This window comes from Pipistrellus hanaki (assembly GCF_964339955.1).
Source record: "Pipistrellus hanaki genome assembly, chromosome: 2".
Taxonomy (NCBI): Eukaryota; Metazoa; Chordata; class Mammalia; order Chiroptera; family Vespertilionidae; genus Pipistrellus; species Pipistrellus hanaki.
The window spans coordinates 158,725,817-158,745,245 of NC_140504.1; the positions used below are offsets into that span (position 1 = coordinate 158,725,817).

The window sequence follows — 19,429 nt, forward strand, 5'->3', positions numbered from 1 at the left end:
TATTTAAATACTCCATAATTCCCTGTTAAGCCTTTTCCTCTTCCACTTTACTGTTCCTTTCCTGTGCTACCCATGCTGTTATCTGCTACCGCCATCATCTAAGAAGGAAGTGGAATCTGAATATCCACTTCTATATTCAGTACTACTTCTTTATTGTCTATCAGCTTGACTTCTTCTTTCTTGCCCTTGACTAAGCTGTCCTAGATGAAATGATATAATCTAAAAACTTTAACAGTCTTAAAATAGAGCTGCTATACTGTTATGCCAGGATTTTATTGTTGTCTGCTAAAATATTGAAATTGCAAAAGATTTACTAGTATTCATGACCATAAGGGGGGGAGGGGTTATATTCAATTATACATATACTGTCTAGGAGCCTTATTCCAGCTTCTAGAGCTGTAAACTGCAAATTACACAAGTCAGGTCTGGAACATCTAGAGCTAGTAGATTCCAAGAAACTTTCATCCATGTGTACCAAAGACTAGTGAGCAAAATTGCAATTTCTATTTCAATTTACCCCAGGTAGTTCAGCTGAGTTTAGTTAGAGATCTAGTTTAGACACACAAATGGAATAAGCAGTAGGCTTTCTTTTCCCAAAATATGTACTTTCACTTTGAAAGTTTTTAAAGGGCAAAATTTTAGCTATTGAGTTTTGAACAAGCAACTTAATGAAATTATCAGAGGTCTTAAAAGTGAAAGAATGTGGTGTTTAAAAATATCCTAGTGCTATCAGTGGAGAAGAATTTATGGTATATGGTGCCTTTCTTTATACTACTGAACTTCCTTTGGGCTTTTTTTGTTCTTTTTAAACAATTTTTTTATGACCTGCCCTTTTTTACTTTTTATTATACAGAGTACTGGCTGGGAGGTAGGTAATGTTTTAGTTAGTTAAAGACACTAATAGATTGATTTGATCAGATTTCTTATGCCAATGCTTTGCCCACATGTGCTAGCTGTGGGCATTCTGTTGCTATCTGCTATCAACTGAATTCATTAACCAAAGAAATTTTGTTAAAATACTATAAGTTGTTTTTTTAATTTATTATTAAGAGGTGTAGGTAGTGCATGGAAATCCGTATTACACTAATGAGATTCTTTGGTAAATGAGCCACTTTGTCATCACTTTAGTTTGTTTTTATCCCTTGAAGCATTTTCTTTCATCAACATTTACACACAGATTTCTTTTTTTAACCATATTGTTTCACCTCATTTTACAGAGGTCGATTTATGTGTTATTGCTCAGAGGTGTAAATAGAAAATACTGTATTTCATCTGATCTAAGATGCCATCAATTGTACGACATCTCATTAATTTACATGCACTTAAGAAAGAAAAAGAAACCTGTGTATTAAACCACAAAATCCTATCAGGTGAAAGATTAATGCCAACTACAGAGTTATGAAAATGTATGCAAAAACAATTGTGCATCTTAGAGTTGATGAAAGAATGTGTTAATTTGATCTTGAGTCACTTCACCTTGAGTATAAGCACTCTTGAAGAAAGAAATTCAATTTTGTTGGGGGGAGGGATTATAAAGAGATTGGGAGAACTTGAAATTTAATTGATCTCATATTCTGACAGTGTTTGATAATTAATGTGTAATGAAAACAATATGTGCATCCTTTTATGTATTAAGTGGTTAGGCTCATGAAAGCTATATCAAATCTTAAAATGCCAGAAAGAAATGAATTGCCATCATTTTAAATTTTTATATAAAGGAAAGAATTCTATAAAATACATTTTAATTTATTTTGATGAGGTAAAAAGCAAAATATTAATCGAATTTATTTAAAGCGAGGTGTATTTGCAAAGTTGTCTGCTTTACCTTCTCACTTCGTAGTTATGTTCATGTTGACTAAACAGCTTAGGCTTTCTGTTTGGTTTTGGTATTGCAGTCCTTGTTTTGGGACCCAAATAGAAACCTTAGCAATAAATGTTATTACTGTATTTTCTTCCATTTCTGAATTGATTCCTAACTTTTTTTTTGTACTTTTGCACCTACCTTAATTCTCCAGATGAAATGTGTATGACCTTATTAATATTTAGTACATAATCCCTCATTTCTGTGGCTTAATTAAGACATATGGAGACTTGCCATGGTTATCTATGAGGGATAACGTTCCTTATGGATTTCCTATCGTGAAATGGAATTAGCTGAAGTAAGCATAAAGGCTATATAGAAACCTCTGAGCAGTTTACTAGTCAGCTTGATGCTAAATCGACCCCTGAAAGGTATAATTTTCACTGGTTATGACATTAATATCATTCTGTCATCATGTTTATTGCATGGTAAAAGTCACACAGGCTTTATTTTCTTGTTTATATCTTGTTACTGCCTTTCACTGGACCTTTAGCTTTGTAGCTTCTAAAATTGTTGCACGCTTGTTTTTTGCTTTTTCCTTGTAAAACTTAAATGAATGCTTGCATTAAAAAAAAAAAAGTGTTTGCTACCATTTGCTGCTTATTTGTTTTGAAATTTCCTTAATTAAAATGCCTTCTGTTTTCTCTTCTCTCTTGCCCCTGGTTGCTGACCCTACTCCCTACTTTTACTATTGTCTATTGTGGTAAGTTCCTATCTTGTGAATATTTTTCTTTTTTACTCAGAAAACTTCAGTAATTTCATTTTTTTTTCTATAAAACTGTGTTTTCTAGCAAATTAATTTCCCAGTATTTTCAAAGAACTCTCACTGGGTTGAAATTTAGTAAGGATAATTTATACATTATAGAATGATTCTTTGACTCAGAGGAAAAGCCTTTTGCACTTAAATATATGCATTGTGTTTCATTTTTCTTATTCTCCTTGATTTGGTATAAATTGTTTGAGTTGGTAAAGCTTTTGGGGGATGTGTGTTCGGGTTTGTGTGTGTATGTAAATGGTAATTCTAAAACTTGACACTTATTAGTAAAGTATTTACCATGCAAAATAACCAATCATAAACCGTTTATGAATCAAGGTGACTGTTAATCTGCTGTCCAGTTTCAGTACCTCGCTGGCTGTTTGCTGTTCACTTTTACTTTTTCTTTTCCTACATCTATTTTTTTTTTTTTTTAATAATAGGAAACACAATGTGCTTTAATCATTTCTTATTGCATTTTAAATTGTTTTTATTTAAAAAGAGAAATGTTGAGTTTCTGTTTGGATATTTTTATAACCATCTCATATATTATATGTGTATTTCATTTTTAAAAGATATCTTTACCAAATAGTGATCAATTTATATTAAAAATAGGTCATTTGTATTCATAGTAGAATATAGTTGTAAGATAGAGAACGACAAAATATAGGAAGAGAAGTACCACATAATTACTCAAGGAAATGCTCAAAAATTCTCAGGGAAAACAAGAGAAGTCTCAAATGGTGTATATATTTATGTGCTAGTTTTTGTATCCAGTATATATAGAGTATGGGGAATAGATAGCCTAATTAAGAACTTGGACTAAGGTGTCAAATATATTGAGATTTAACCCCCAACTCCACCACAGTATGGTCTCCAAATGTGACGTTGGGCAAGTTATTTTCCCTTTTCCTAAAATAAGGGAGGAAATAATGGTACCTTACTCAAAATTGAGATAAAAATTGACATACTGCATATAGAGTGGATAGCCAGTGTCTAGCACACACTAAGTAGTCAAAAATGTTGGAGATTATTGTTTTTGTTGTACTATATTTATTATCATCATTATTTGTACCATTACTTGAAATCCAAACACAGTTTGGTTAATAAAATCTAAGAGGTGTTAATGTCCCCAAATTGAGATCTGTGACTAAATAAACTGATAAAAGTATGTAAGTGTTCTCTCTCTTTAAGTATGTTACTTTAATGTTACTTTTACTTAAAAGGTTTTTTAAATTGATTTAGAGAGAGAGAAACATTGAAATTAGAACATAACATTGATTGGCTGCCTCCTGCACACCTCCTAGTAGGGATTGAAGCTGCAATCCGGGCAGGTGCCCTAACTGGTAATCAGACTGGCAATCTTTTGATACATGGGATGACGCCCTACCAACTGAGCCACACTGGCCAGGGCAGTGTGATCTTTTAAGAGGAATAGATCTAATAGAAGGGAACTACCACTGTGTGAAATACTGGTATGCCTTGATGGAAATCAGTTAACTTGAAGGAAATAGAGGGGGTAACAATTGAGTAAGGATAAAAGAAGTTATAGAAGTGATGTCATTGTAGAAATATATAACCAGCCTAACAGAATCTTTCTTATGAAATACAGATTTAAGATACATCTCTCGCCAAGACCGGTTTGGCTCAATGGATAGAGCGTTGGCCTGCAGACAAGGGCATGTACCTTGGTTGCGGGCACATCCCCAGTGTGGGGTGTGCAAGAGGCAGCTGATCGATGATTCTCTCTCATCGATGTTTCCAGCTCTCTATCTCTTCCTTCCTCTCTGTAAAAAATCAATAAAATATAATTTTTTAAAAAACAAAAACTTCTGTATAAAAAAAAAAAGATATATTTCTCATAAGAAATTCCAACCATTAGAGACATGGATAGATGAGTAGATGGATTTCCTTCTCTGGGATAGTTTCATCACCCACAAGATTGTGCAAGCCAATAAGTAGAACTGCTAAGAAAGAATAAGTTGAAGTATGTGGGAAGTCCAAGAGAGTTCATATCAGTAAAGGAAGATTATGTTAGAAAATCATAGGCTAGGTTTAAGAAAGTGTATTTTTATTTTTCAAATTCAAAGGAAAACAGTTATTCTGTGGTCCAAAACTCTAGAGAGGAAATAAAGATGGAAGTGATGTTTTTCCTGAAGATAAAGCTATGTGTTAATGTTTTCATGAGCCTGATAGCATCATTGGTTTGACACTGGAGAACTCTAAGTTGAAAATAAATTTACTGATTGGGGAGTGCAGGGGGGATGGCAATGAGGAAGAAAAGAGGGATCTAGGTAGTAATACTTTCAACAATATATTTTTTTAAACAGAAAGAAAGTACAATAAATTTACTCAGACTCTTAATTTTCCTACCTCTGTTGCTCCCTCCTTCACTTTAGTATGCACACATTCATTTTTAATTCCAGCAACTCCATATAGTTAGCCCTTAATTCTGCATCAGTCACACTGGCCACCTTCCTGTTCTCTGAACACATTAGGTAGGCACCTGCCCTTGGGCCTTTGCACTGGCTCTTTCCTCTGCCTGGAGTACACTTCCCCCAGAGATCCACATGAATAGCTCACTTTCTTTATGTCTTTGCTCAGATGTCATCTTGATGATGAGACCTATCCTGACCACCCTCTTTGTCTCTTTTGTTCATTGATTTATCACAAATGTCTAGGATAGTTTATTGACACATAGGAGGCACTCAAATATGTGAATGGATGGTTTCCCTTACAGACATTCTGTTTCATGATTTTCCCTCTTTCTCCGCTAGCATGTCCTTTTCTCCTCCCACATCCAGTGTTCATTCTCAAATTGTAGAACCCTGTCTGTGTTTTCCCTTTTGTGACCTGGCTCCAATAGGATTAATATTTTTTGGTACAACTTTTTAGCACATAACCCTTCATATTGTAATTATTTGAATACATTTTTTACTCTCTTGAGGAGCCAAATTGTATTTTTATGTTCCTGTTACTGATGAATAGTGGCTAACACATCATAAGCACTCAATGTCTTTCTTTGAACTGGATTTTATTATGGAAAGTAAAGAAAGAGTTTAAATGGTTGCTCATAGTTCAATTTTAAAGTTAGCATTAATAATATTCAAGTATCATTGATAGCAGTATTAGATTTATTTCTGAGGCACAACGCTTTAAAAAAGATGGCACTGAAAAAAACAAAATGCACACAGGATAGTGATTACTCTCATATGGAAAGTATAGCTAAAGGAAATAAATTTTAATAGCTGTCTTCAAATATATAAAAGGCCAAAATCATCATATTGAAGATTTGAAATAGTATCTTAAATTGGAAACCTCTCAGAGGAGTACAGCCAGAATAACAATATTTTAATATTTGTTGGAATTTTCATGTATATAATGTTTTGAAAAATAATCACAAGTCATTCATTTTTTAAAATAATTTTTATTTCCCATGCACTGTTTTCTTTGTTCCTTAATTATGTCAAAATTTGCTATTATTATATTATTCCATTAGCAAGTTGATAATTTTTATCAGAATTTTCGTTGAATACATTTAATCTATCTGGAAAGATTTCCTTTGGTATAGAAATCAGTTAATTTTTTACTTCTGTTAAATTTTGAAATGAAATAACTTGTGGAAAAAATTTAAATTAGAAACCTCACATTTACTTGGCTCCAAAGACTTTTTTAAAAAAACTTTAAATCTTGCCGGGACCGGTTTGGCTCAATGGATAGAGCGTCGGCTTGGGGACTGAAGGGTCCCGGGTTCGATTCTGGTCAAGGGCATGTACCTTGGTTGCGGGCATATCCCCAGTAGGGGGTGTGCAAGAGGCAGCTGATCGATGACTCTCTCTCATCGATGTTTCAAACTCTCTATCTCTTTCCCTTCCTCTCTGTATAAAATCAATAAAATATAAAATAAATAAATAAATAAATAAATAAAATAAAAAAACTTTAAATCTTGACAAAAATGTGAGGTATTTTAATATGTACTTTTTTTTAAATTATAAAACTGGTAAATTAAGGATCAGACTTTTCCATTTTGCTTGATTATCTGTGACATTTGTGATTTATTTTACATGCCCTTTGCCTTTATAGTAAGAACTCAATATAGGAAAAATAAGTATGGGACACATTAGGGTTAAATATTTATGTGTGCTGTGTATGTAGGAGCCACCACAAAATCCTTCTAAAATATCTTTGTATCTAAATTGAAAGAATTGCATAGAAAGCTTCCCTTTTATCTTTATTGAAGGAATTTGTTTCCAAATGCATTGTGTAAAAGTGACTGTAATGTACTTCATACCTGAAATTAATGTGTGGTTAATGTATGAAGTGAGTGGTTTGAGAACTGACAAATAACTACGTAACTCCTATCAATTTTTTTCCCCTTTTAGCTTTCCGTTTTACATTTTTCCTTTTCTATTTCATTTTTAGTTACTCATCCAAATAAAAATATTTTTATCAGCACAGGTCTGATTATAAATGTTTTGCTTTAATGCTTCTGGATAGTCTTGGCATTTACTGATTGACTGCTCTATGCCAGGTGCTATACTTGGCTCCTAACTTTTATTATCTAATTTATTATATTTAGAGATTATATAAGGCTGTTAACTAAAAATGTTAGTGTTTTTATGTAGTATGCTCTAATTTCAGAACAGTTAAGACACAGTCCATGTCATACTGAACATCTTTTCTTGCAATAAGGAAAATAAGTGAATTTATTTGAAGTGTATGGACTTAAAACGTAAACCAATGTGAAGTAATCACTTGGTACAAATCTTAAAAAGCATATATCATGTGTGGGGAGGGTGGAAGGGGGGCAAAAAAATGAATAAAATATATTTTAAAAAATAAAAAATAAAATAAAATAGGGAAGAAAAAAAAAGCATATATCATGTGTGATTTATTCAGTTGGTGAAACGCCAGTTCCATAATGTTATTTGTTAGAAATATTGAAAGAGGAAAAGTCATTGCTTTGTTTTTATCTTCATTTGGGAAATAACAAAGTCTTATAATTTTTAATTAAAACTTTTTGCAGTGTTTTGGGAATTTTATATTATAGTAATTAAGCATAATGTCAAAAACAAAAAGACTTTGTATTAAAGTTTCTTTATTTTCCTAAACTAGGATGGGAAGCGGATGTTTGGCACCTATTTTCGTGTTGGTTTTTATGGAACCAAGTTCGGGGATTTGGATGAACAGGAATTTGTTTACAAGGAGCCTGCAATAACCAAACTTGCAGAGATATCTCACAGACTGGAGGTGAATACCATGTCATCTTTAATTCCCAATGAGAGTAGACTTTCAGATCCAAATCTAATCTTCTGATAATACACATCATGCCAAATAAACTGTCCTTTAGAGTACAAGGAATTATCTTTTCTGCTATCATTTTGCTTTCCAACCTTCCTCTATTCTTATCACTCAAAGTGTGGTTCAGCGACCAGAAGTACTGGCATCAGCTGGGAGATTGCTTGGAAGGCAGAGTCTCAGGCTCTGACCCAGACCTTCCTAATAATAATCTGCATTTTAACCAGATCCCTAGGTGACTTGTATTCACTTAAGAGTTTGAGAAACATTGCACGCGGCTTGTTTTTATTCTCAACAAAATTGTTAATTTTTTGAATGTTTTATTCTTACTTATGCTCGCTCCGGTAGCCATTTCTGTTGGGATTATTGATGACTTTACTGGTCTCGATTTCTGTAAATTGGCTTAAACTGTGACTTAATTTTAAGTCACAGTTTAAGAGGCTAGGTAAGTCTTGGGAAATATGGAGACAGTGTTCCTCAAATTTAATCACAAAAATTACCTTTGGGGGAAGAGTAGGGTTTCTCCTTTGAAGATTCAGATTTAATTTTTTCTTTTGAATAGCTCCATTCATTGCCCATGCTGCTACTCAGTGTAATATGGAAAAGTCACTGCATTCTTGACCCAGGGTTGCCTTTTCAAAATCTAAACCTAAGTAAAACTTCATCAAGTTAGTGCTTTTATTTGAAATTCTAGAGCATTGCATGTAATCATTCATAAAATTGGATGCTTCTTCATTGACCCATGTCCGCAAGAAATCAGGCCACATCAGATACAATAAAAGAAAGATCTGGGGGGGGAGGGGCAATGTTAAAATACGTACACAGATAATAATTTAATAAAAAAAATTAAAAAGAAAGAAAGAAAGAAAGAAAGAAAGAAAGAAAGAAAGAAAGAAAGATAGATCTAGGGGGGCAATGTTAAAATATGTACACAAATAATAATTTAACAAAAAAATGTAAAAAAAAAAAAAAAGTAAGATCTATAAATCAAAGATACTGAGTTTCTTTTGTTTTTGCTTTCTGTCCTTTTTTGTATTTCTTGAGGACCTATTGTGAGAACCTGTATTTTTATTGAAGAAAAACTGTTGTTTTCTTCCGCTTTGTGTTATTTTAAAAAAGTAAATGGAAATAATATCACATAAATATGGACTGAGACTGGACTAATTTGTAGGCTAAATATAATTTCCTTTGTAATTATTAACATGGTTGTACATAAGCTTACTAAATGGCCTAATCTTGCTCAGGAGTCTCCCTCAGAGGCCTTCTCTAGTCTCTAATACTGTAAACATCATGTGAAAGGTTTCTTTTTCTTTATTGTAGGGATTTTATGGAGAAAGATTTGGAGAGGATGTGGTTGAAGTAATCAAGGATTCTAATCCTGTAGACAAGTGTAAATTAGATCCTAACAAGGTATGGTTGCTTAAACTGTATGATATGTAGACATGTTTTTGAGACTGTGATGTTGTTGGAGAGAGACTATGTAATGATTTATCAGTGAAAAAACGAATGACTTTTTCCTTTCCCAGGCATATATTCAGATTACCTACGTGGAGCCGTACTTTGACACATATGAGATGAAGGACAGAATCACATATTTTGACAAAAATTATAATCTTCGCCGTTTCATGTACTGTACACCCTTCACTTTAGATGGTCGTGCCCATGGGGAACTTCATGAACAATTCAAACGGAAGACCATTCTGACCACTTCTCATGCTTTTCCTTATATTAAGACAAGGGTCAATGTTACTCACAAAGAGGAGGTAAGTTCACAAATGAGGAAACAGAATTGGTGAAACTAATACATTGGAGCCATGTGAGAACAGTGTGGATATGCCTTTATGTACCACCCCTCATGTGGTAGCATACTAGAACTTGATCCATTTTTTAAATGACTTATTTTAAGCTTCTTTTCTAAGTCCCTAGTTCACACTCAGCCTTTACTTAGGTGATTTTTTTTTTAATATATTTTTATTGATTTTTTTTTAACAGAGAGGAAGGGAGAGAGATAGAGAGTCAGAAACATGGATGAGAGAGAGTCATCGACCAGCTGCCTCCTGCACACCCCCACTGGGGATGTGCCTGCAACCAAGGTACATGCCCTTGACCGGAATCAAACCTGGGACCCTTCAGTTTGCAGGCCAACACTCTACCACTGAGCCAAACCGGTTTTGGCTACTTAGGTGATTTTTTATTAAGACATCCTAAGTTTGGGATTTTATTATTACACTAGAGGCCTGGTGTAAGAAATTTGTGCACGGGGTGAGGAGGGTGTTTCTCAGCCCAGCCTGCATCCTCTCAAATCTGGGATCCCTCTCACAATCCAGGACTGCTGGCTTCCAACTGCTCACCTGCCTGCCTTCCTGATTGCCCCTAACCGCTTCTGCCTGCTAGCCTGATCACCCCCTAACCACTCCCATGCCAGCCTGATTGATGTCTAACTGCTCCCCTGCCAATCTGTTTGCCCCCAACTTCCTTCCTCTGCCAGCCTGGTTATCCCTAATGGACCTCCCCTGTAGGCATGATTGCCCACAACTGCCCTCCCTTGCAGGCCTGGTCCCTCCCAACTACTCTCCCTTGCTAGCCTGATCGCTCACAACTGCCTTTCCTTGCAGACCTGGTCCCTCCTAACTGCCCTTCCCTGCTGGCCATCTTGTGTCCACATGGGGGCAGCCATCTTGTGTGTTGTAGTGATAGTCAATCTGCATATTACTCCTTTATTAGATAGGATAGAGGCCTGGTGCACAGGTGGGGGCCAGCTGGTTTGCCCTGAAGGGTATCCCAGATCAGGGTGGGGGTTCCTTTGGAGCATGGGGTGGCCTGGGCAAGGGGCCTGTGATGGTTTGCAGGCCAGTCATGCCCCCCAGTGACCCAATAAAAGCCCCGTGTCTGGGATTTATTTATCTTCTACAATTGAAACTTTGTAGTCAGGAGCAGAGCCAAGCTTTCCTCTCACTCTGGTAGCCATTTCTGTTGGGATTTATTTATCTTCTATAATTGAAACTTTGTAGTTTTAAGTGGAGTCCAAAGCAGGCCAGGGCTACAGAAGCTTGGCTTCCTCCATTGCCATGAGAAACCCTAGCATCCTGCTTTCTCCAGCTCCATAGCTGCTGCCATTTCTGTTGGGATTTATGTATCTTCTATAGTTGAAATTTTGTAGCCTTAAGCAGAGGCCTGGGCCGGCCAGGGTATATGGAAAGCTTGGCTGCCTCCATCGCCGGGGACACCCAACCTTCCCTCCTGCTCTCTCTGTGGCCATAGCCATCGTGGTTGGGTTAATTTGCATACTTGCTTCTGATTGGCTGGTGGACATGGCTTGTGGGTGTAGTAGAGTGATGGTTGATTTGCATATTACTCTTTTATTAGATAGGATGACAATTTACAATTGGTCTCCACTTTTTTTATTTTAATTGATTATATATAAAGCTCTTTAAATAATTTTCTATCAGTACACTGACCTAACAGATGTTATTTCATCCAGATCATCTTAACACCAATTGAAGTTGCTATTGAAGACATGCAGAAAAAGACACAGGAGTTGGCATTTGCAACACATCAGGATCCAGCAGATCCCAAAATGCTTCAGATGGTGCTCCAGGGGTCTGTGGGCACAACTGTGAATCAGGTTGGTGCTTTCTGCTGGCACTGTTTAAGTTATGAATGCAATTTGGAGTGATTTTATCATTATACTAGAGGCCCGGTGCATAAATTTGTGCATATGTGGGATCTGGCCGGACCATCCCAATCAGGGATAGAGGGGGAAAATCGGGGGCCGGACCATCCAGGAGGAGGGGCTGGGGGAGCTTGGCCAGTGGCAGTGTGCGTCATAGCAATCGGTCTTTCTGGTCACTTGACTTCTATATATATATATATATAGATTTTACAAAGATTACAAATAAGTTCCAAATCAAGTGAAAAAGATGTTAAAACTGGTCACAAAAGACACTGAAAGTATAAATATGAAGGTAAACTGGAAAAAGTTTTTAGTATCATCTCAATGGTAAATATTTTCACTCCTGCCTTCTACACTGCCTAGGTTTTTCTACCTGCCTGTTCTTAAACATTCCATTAAGAAGGAATTAGGCCCTAGCCAGTTTGGCTCAGCGGATAGAGTACCGGCCTACAGACTGAAGGATCTCGGGTTCAATTCTGGTCAAGGGCACCTACCTCAATTGTAGGCTCCTCCCCAGACTGGACCCTAGTCAGAGTTTGTGCAGGAAGCAACCAATCAATGTGTGTATCTCATGTTGATATTTCTGTCAGAATTTCCCTCTCTTCCACTCTCTTTAAAAGATCAATGGGAAAATATCCTCAGGTGAGAATTAAAAGAAAGAAGGAGGAGGAGGAGGAGGAGGAATTGGTTCGCTTAGAATAGCCTTTCCTTTTTGTACTAAAAGAATGTGCTCAAAAAAGGAAGGTTCATTTTCAGAGCTATGTACATGCATGTGAACGCTTACTCTTTTTCATATTTCCTGATGTTATTTCCTCCAGATTGCCACACTGAACTGTGAGGAGTAAATAAGTAATGTGGAATCATTTTGAAATTTTAATAATATATATACACAAAAGAGTACTGTTGGTTTGTCACATGTAGATTAGAAGGCATTCCATTGTCTCTCTGATGATGATTAGGGAATATTCCAAGGTAAGAGGAAATCCAGACAGGCTTCAAGTAAGATTTCATATAATATGTCTTATACTATTTTTTCTTTATATTTTTATTGATTTCACAAAGGAAAGAAGAGGGAAAGAGAAATAGAAGCATCAATAATGAGAAAGAATCATTGATAAGCTGCCTCCTACACAACCCTGCTTGGGATTGAGCCCACAATCTGGTCATGTACTCTGACCGGGAATTGAACCAAGGCCTCCTGGTTCATAAGTTGATGCTTAACCACTGAGCCACATCTGTTGGGCTGTCTTACCCTATTTTTTAAAAGGCGAAAGATTTATGCGATCTGAAGAGAAACCAGAGCATTACCCTATTTTTTAGGTTTAAGGAATAAAGCCAAAAAAGCAAACATTTTTTTTTTAATTGATTTTTTTACAGAGAGGAAGAGAGAGGGATAGAGAGTTAGAAACATCGATGAGAGAGAATCATTGATCAGCTGCCTCCTGCACACCCCCTACTGGGGATGTGCCCACAACCAAGGTACATGCCCTTTGACCGGAATCGAACCTGGGACCTTTCAGTCCGCAGGCCGACACTCTATCCACTGAGCCAAACTGGTTTCAGCGAGAAGCAAACATTTTAAGACCTTTAACCCCCTAAAACACAATATTTGGAGATCTTAGCTCCAAATAATATAACTTGCAAAAGATTATCTTCTTTAATTTACAGTGTTGGGAACAGATTTAGAATATAGAGGAAATGTTTCAGGAAATCAAGTCTAATAATCTGAATTAACAATTGATTGCTAGTAGCCCAAGAATTTAATTTAAATTTTGTCAGCAAGAATATAGACTTGACATTAGGAAAAACTAAAAACATATGACCAGGTCCTGTCACATATACATATGCATTAAGCTTAGATGCAGCCATTTTAGTGGTAAGAAAAATCACTCAGGTAGTTTCTATCTCTTTGATTTTAGAGAAGACAAAACACACCTCTTGTTTTTCTTATATTACAGGGGCCTTTGGAAGTTGCTCAGGTTTTCCTATCTGAAATACCCAGTGACCCAAAACTCTTCAGACATCATAATAAACTGCGACTCTGCTTTAAAGATTTTACTAAAAGGTATTCAAGGCTTCCTACATAAAGCTCTTCGAATTGAGAATGTCTAAAACCACACTGTAAAATAAGTGTCTTAAGGGATAATTGAAAAGAGAAAATATAGAAAAGTGATTCATAATGGAAAAATAGTTGCGTATTTCTTCATTTACTGACATGTTTTAAATGTTTTCTTTTTTATTTAATTTTTTATTTTAATTTTTATTTTTAAGTAAATTTTTATAGTTCATATTATTACAAATGTTCCTTCCCCCCCCCCTCCATTGCTCTCCTCCACCAGGTTCCCATCCCACCCTCTGCCCTTTCCCCGCACCCCATTGTCCTCATCCATAGATGCACAGTTTATGTTCAGTCTCTTCCCACATCCCCCTCTCTCCTTTTCCCCAAGAATCGTCAGTTCACTCCCCTTCCATACCTCTGATTCTATTATATTCACCAGTTAATATTGTTCATCAGATTTTTTTTTTAATTTCCTTGGTTTTTAGATTCACTAGTTGATAGTTATGTATTTGTTGTTCATAATTTTTATCTTTATTTACTTTCTCTTCTGAAAGAACCCCCTTCAGCAATTCATATAATTCTGATTTGGTGGTGATGAATTCCTTTAGCTTTTTTTTATTAGTGAAGCTCTTTATCTGGCCTTCGATTCTGAGTGATAGCTTTGCTGGGTAGATTATCTTTGGCTGTAGGTTCTTACTATTCATCACCTTGAATATTTCTTGCCATTCCCGTCTGGCCTGCATGGTTTCTGTTGAGAAATCAGCTGACAATCGTATTGGTGCTCCTTTATAGGTAACTACCTGCTTTGCTCTTGCTGCTTTTAATATTCTCTCTTTGTCTTTTGCTCTTGGAATTTTAATTTTGATGTGTCTTGGTGTGGTCCTCTTTGAATTCCTTTTGTTTGGAGTTCTGTGCGCTTCCTGGACTTGTAAGTCTAATTCTTTCACCAGGTGGGGGGAGTTTTCTGTCACTATTTCTTTCAGTATGTTTTCGATATCTTGCTCTCTCTCATCTTCTGGGACCCCCATAATTCTGATGTTGGTTCACTTGAAGTTTTCCCAGAGGTTTCTTACATTATCTTCAATTTTCTGGATTCTCTTGTCTTCTTGCTTCTGCAGAGGAGTGTCTTCTGGCTCTTTATGTTCCAAATCTTTGACTTGATTCTTGCGATCTTCCATTCTGTTTTTAGGACTCTGTATAATATTTTTTTATTTCAGACAATGTATTCTTTATTTCTTGTTGATCCCTTATCATTTCTCGTTGATTCCTTATAAATTCTAGTTGATCCCTTTTCATATCCTCATAGGTCTTATCGACCTTTTCTAGGAAATTCTTGAAAAACCTTATAAGCATAGATTTGAACTCTATATCCAGTCGCTTTTTGTCCTCTATTTCTTTCATTTGTGACCTATTTTCGTCTCGGCATTTTCACAGCTTCCCTGATGGGGCGGAGTTTCAGGGTGGAGCCTACAGCCTTGGCTTCCGTCAGCCCTGCCCTATGTGACTCCTGAGTCTCAGTATTCCTCAGGGTCCTTCAGTACTCGCTGCAAGCACCTCTGAGAGAAAGGTGCCCTCGATTTTCGCCTACTACCAAACAGTCTAGGCTCTTCCCCAATGAGCCCGGAACTGGGGTTCAGTTCAGTTGGAAGTGAGATTGGAGGTGGCGTTCAGAGCAGTCTGGAGCCCCAGTCTCCTTCCCACCAGGGCAATTCCGCGGCACAGCCAACCGTTTCTTCTCTGCACGCCTCCGGGACCTCCTTTCGCCGCTCCCCCAGGGTTCTGCCTTACAGCCCAGCTCCCTATGGATGAGCCTAGGTCCGCGGGGTCTGGCCTAGAACTGGGGTTCAACGCAGTCGGAACTAGGGCCCAGCACAGTTGGAGCTTTTATCTCCTTCCTGCTAGGGAATGCCAGCCAGGCACTCAGCCGCCCCTCCTCTCAGGCTCCGTCCTCTCCACCCGCGCCGCGTGTCTCCGTACCTTAGGCTTTTACAGCTCCTCCGCTCTTCCTTCTGGTTTTCTCCTTGCTTCTCGTAGAATTTCCAGTCAGTCGACTTTCCTGTAGTTCTGGGTAATGTCCATTTAATATTTTAGTTGTATTTTATTGAAATTGTTGTGTGCGGCTGCGGCTAGGTGTTTACCTGTGTAGCCATCTTGGATTCTCTGTTTTCTTAATATTATTTTAATTTTCCGTAGAGGCCTTATATATTTTTTTATTTATTTACTCCTTGATATTTAATACTTTTATATTTTTGTTAATGGTATCTTTTTAAATTATGTTTTGTTTATTGGTATACAGAAATGCATATACTGATATATTTTACATAAGAATATTGCCAAACTTACTTGTTAATTCTAATAATTAACTTGTAGAATATTTTTACAGTGATGTTTAGGATTGTTAGCACTCTGTTAAATGGTAACAGTAATAGAGGCATCCTTTTCTTATTCCTGATCTAAAAGGAAATGTTTTCACTGTTGAGTATAATGTTTACTTCAGGTTTTTTGTAGATGTTTTAACTAAAGAGGCTCCCACCTATTTGTACTTAGGCTAAGAATTTTTTTGTTTTGTTTTAAATATATTTTTATTAATTTCAGAGAGGAAGGAAATCAGTATTGGTTTTGGCTGCAATTGTTTTTAAGGATGAGATTGAAATACAATTTTTTGGCCTAACCAGTTTGGCTTAGTGGATAGAGGGACTGAAAGGTCCCAGGTTCAATTTCAGTCAAGGGCGTGTACTTTGGTTGCAGGCACATCCCCAGTAGGAAGTATGCAAGAAGCAGCTAATCTCTCTCATCGATGTTTCTAACTTTCTATCCTTCTCCCTTCCTCTTTGTAAAAAATCAATAAAATATATTTTAAAAAATGAAATACAATTTTTTCTTGCAGTTCCCATTAGGTTTTGGTATCCCAACCTTGAAAAATGAGTTGGAAACTCTTCTCGGGAATAGTTCTCCTCTTCCCCCCTCCCACCCTATATATTTCAGATTTTCTTTTTAATAATCTGGAATTGTCACATTGGAATTATTCATCTTTACAGTGTTTGGTAGAATTTACATATTAGTGTTTACTTTGGGGATAGATTTGTGACTTGACTGATTCTATGTATTTGATGGTTTTAGGATAATGTTTTTTTTCTTAAGTCTGTTCTGATAAATTATATTAATCTAGAAGAGTATAATTCCAGATTTATTGCATTAAATTATACATAATATCCTCTGTACCTTTATAAACTTTTGTATTTGACTTTGTCTCATTTTTAATTTCTAATAGGAATTATTTAGCCTTCTCTCATTTAATCTTGCCAGTGCTTAGTCTTTTTTTTTCCTTTGAAAGAACCAATTTTTTTATTTATTCATATATAGCTGTCATACTTTTACTTTCCTTCCTTATACTTCAAGTTTATTCTGTTCTTTTTAGATTGCTTAGCTCTTCAGTTTTAGCCTTCTTTCCTAATGTAAGCATTTGGGCTATATATTTTCCTCTGAGCAATACTTTCGATACATTCTGCAAGTGGTGATCTGTATTCATTGTCTTTTTTTTTTTTTTTAATATATTTTATTGATTTTTCCAGAGAGGAAGGGAGAGGGATAGAGTTAGAAACATAGATGAGAGAGAAACTTCGATCAGCTGCCTCTTGCAAACCCCCTATTGGGGATATGCCCCCAACCAAGGTACATGCCCTTGATTGGAATCGAACCCGGGACCCTTTAGTCTGCAGGCTGACGCTCTATCCACTGAGCTAACCAGCTAGGGCTCCATTGCCTTTAAATATCCTTTCATTTATCTATCAGAGTCAGATATTTTTTCCTCAAATATCTGAATAAACTATTCTCAAGAGCTATTCATTTAGAAACATTAGGACACAGGCAGACCAGTGTACCAGATGCTATTGTTGCATCATAAATGAATATGGCTATTATATTTCTTTCAGTTTAGAGCTTTAAGTTTAGTGGTAATAGGAGGGAGGAAAAATGCTTCAGAATTAATATTAAAAAATACACAATTTTTTTCTTTTTTCTTTTTTTTTATTTTCTTTTATTTTTTATTTTTTTTTATTTTTTTATTTTATTTTTTTTATTTATTTTTTTTTTAAATCAATCTTTATTGTTCATATTATTACAAAGGTTCCTCATTTCTTCCCCCCTCCACCAGGTTCCCACCCCACCCTCCGCCCCCTCCGCATCCCCGATTGTCCTCATCCATAGGTGCAGTTTATGTTCAGTCTTTTCCTCCCTCCCTTTCCCCGATAGTAAATCCCTTTTCAGATAGTAAATCAGTTACTTAGCATTTTCTCATATCAATAATACCTCCACATGCCCAATGATACACTTCACACAAAAGACATTTCCAAATAGGTCAACCAGCCTCATCCAAGCCCCACCCAAGGCACTCACAGATCAACACCCCAGCGCTATACTAACTCAACACATCCAGATCTAAGCCTTCATCACTTGATGCAGCAGAGCCTCAAGTTCCCGCAAAAGTTTCCAGCCATGTCTGAGAGGCAGCCGTGGGGCAGGGGCAGGCGAGGAGCGAGCTGTTCCGGGCCTGGCTGCTCCGGGCCTGGCTTCTGTGCCTCTGGTTCGTTCCACAACCAGCTGCTCTGGGTCTGGTCACTGCCGCTCCCGACCTAGTTGCTCTGGACTTGGCTGCTGCTGCTCCGGGCCTGGCCGCACCCGACCTGGCTGCTCCGGGCCTGGCCACTCCCAGCCTGGCAGCCACTGCTCCAGGCCTGGCCACACCAGACCCGGCTGCTCTGGGCCTGGCCGCACCAGACCCGGCTGCTCCGGCCCTGGCTGCTCCCAGCCTGGCAGCCGCTGCTCCAGGCCTGGCTGCACCAGACCCGGCTGCTCTGGGCCCGGCTGTTAAATTTTTATTGAATAAAATAATTTTCAATTAAATGAAAACTAGAAGTGAATGATTTTAAACAGTTTATCATCTGTTCCCTTTCTTAAACCTAATATAAGACAGAATATTTAACAATCAACCAAGAAACTTGAATGTCATCATGGGGAGTGTGTGTGTGTGTGTGTGTGTGTGTGTGTGTGTGTGTGTACAGTCAGTATATGGCACTAACCCCTCAAACTATACCAGAAGAAAGTTTTTGACGTCACTGTTTTTTCTAGGTGTGAAGATGCCTTAAGAAAAAATAAGAGCTTAATTGGGCCAGACCAAAAGGAGTATCAAAGAGAACTGGAGAGAAACTATCATCGCCTTAAAGAGGCCCTACAGCCTCTGATAAACAGAAAGATCCCTCAGTTATACAAGGTAGTATTACCTGTCACCTGCCACAGGTATGCTCATTTTTTTATTGTTTGGTATATGTTCAGAAAAACAAAATCTGTTGAATTATTTGTTTTAATAATGAATTAGTGTAACTTTTATTACATGACTTTAGATACTGTGTCTCCTGACAAGTTCAACTAATAATAAGCCTTTTATATCTCTACATGAATCAGCCTCCAAGCTATGTATGTATAATAATTCAAGAATCACAAAGTTGCCGGGACCGGTTTGGCTCAATGGATAGAGCGTCAGCTTGGGGACTGAAGGGTCCCGGGTTCAATTCCGGTCAAGGGCATGTACCTTGGTTGCGGGCATATCCCTAGTAGGGGATGTGCAAGAGGCAGCTGATTGATGACTCTCTCTCATCGATGTTTCTAATTCTCTATCTCTCTCCCTTCCTCTCTGTATAAAATCAATAAAATATATTTAAAAAAAAAAAAAAAAAAAGAATCACAAAGTTGTGTTATGATAAATACTCATACTAACCAGGACCACAT

General features: G+C 36.9%; 2 protein-coding genes across 8 annotated transcripts in view; one reads left to right on the forward strand and one right to left on the reverse strand.

Moving 5' to 3' along the window:
* The window catches only part of PATJ (PATJ crumbs cell polarity complex component), a 762,329-nt gene that overhangs the window by 212,465 nt on the left and 530,435 nt on the right, over window positions 1-19,429 (reverse strand). The window lies entirely within an intron of this gene.
* DOCK7 (dedicator of cytokinesis 7) overlaps window positions 1-19,429 on the forward strand; it is a 170,096-nt gene that overhangs the window by 145,775 nt on the left and 4,892 nt on the right. For 4 of the 7 annotated variants that reach the window (XM_084876068.1, XM_084876070.1, XM_084876072.1 and 1 more), the window contains 7 exons: window positions 854-868; window positions 7,740-7,865; window positions 9,234-9,323; window positions 9,440-9,676; window positions 11,395-11,538; window positions 13,545-13,651; window positions 18,773-18,940. In XM_084876068.1, coding sequence (XP_084732194.1) covers window positions 854-868; window positions 7,740-7,865; window positions 9,234-9,323; window positions 9,440-9,676; window positions 11,395-11,538; window positions 13,545-13,651; window positions 18,773-18,940 — 887 coding nt within the window. Of the gene's footprint in view, window positions 1-853; window positions 869-7,730; window positions 7,866-9,233; window positions 9,324-9,439; window positions 9,677-11,394; window positions 11,539-13,544; window positions 13,652-18,772; window positions 18,941-19,429 lie in introns of all 7 variants that reach the window. The other 3 variants (XM_084876069.1, XM_084876071.1, XM_084876074.1) reach the window with 1 other exon arrangement.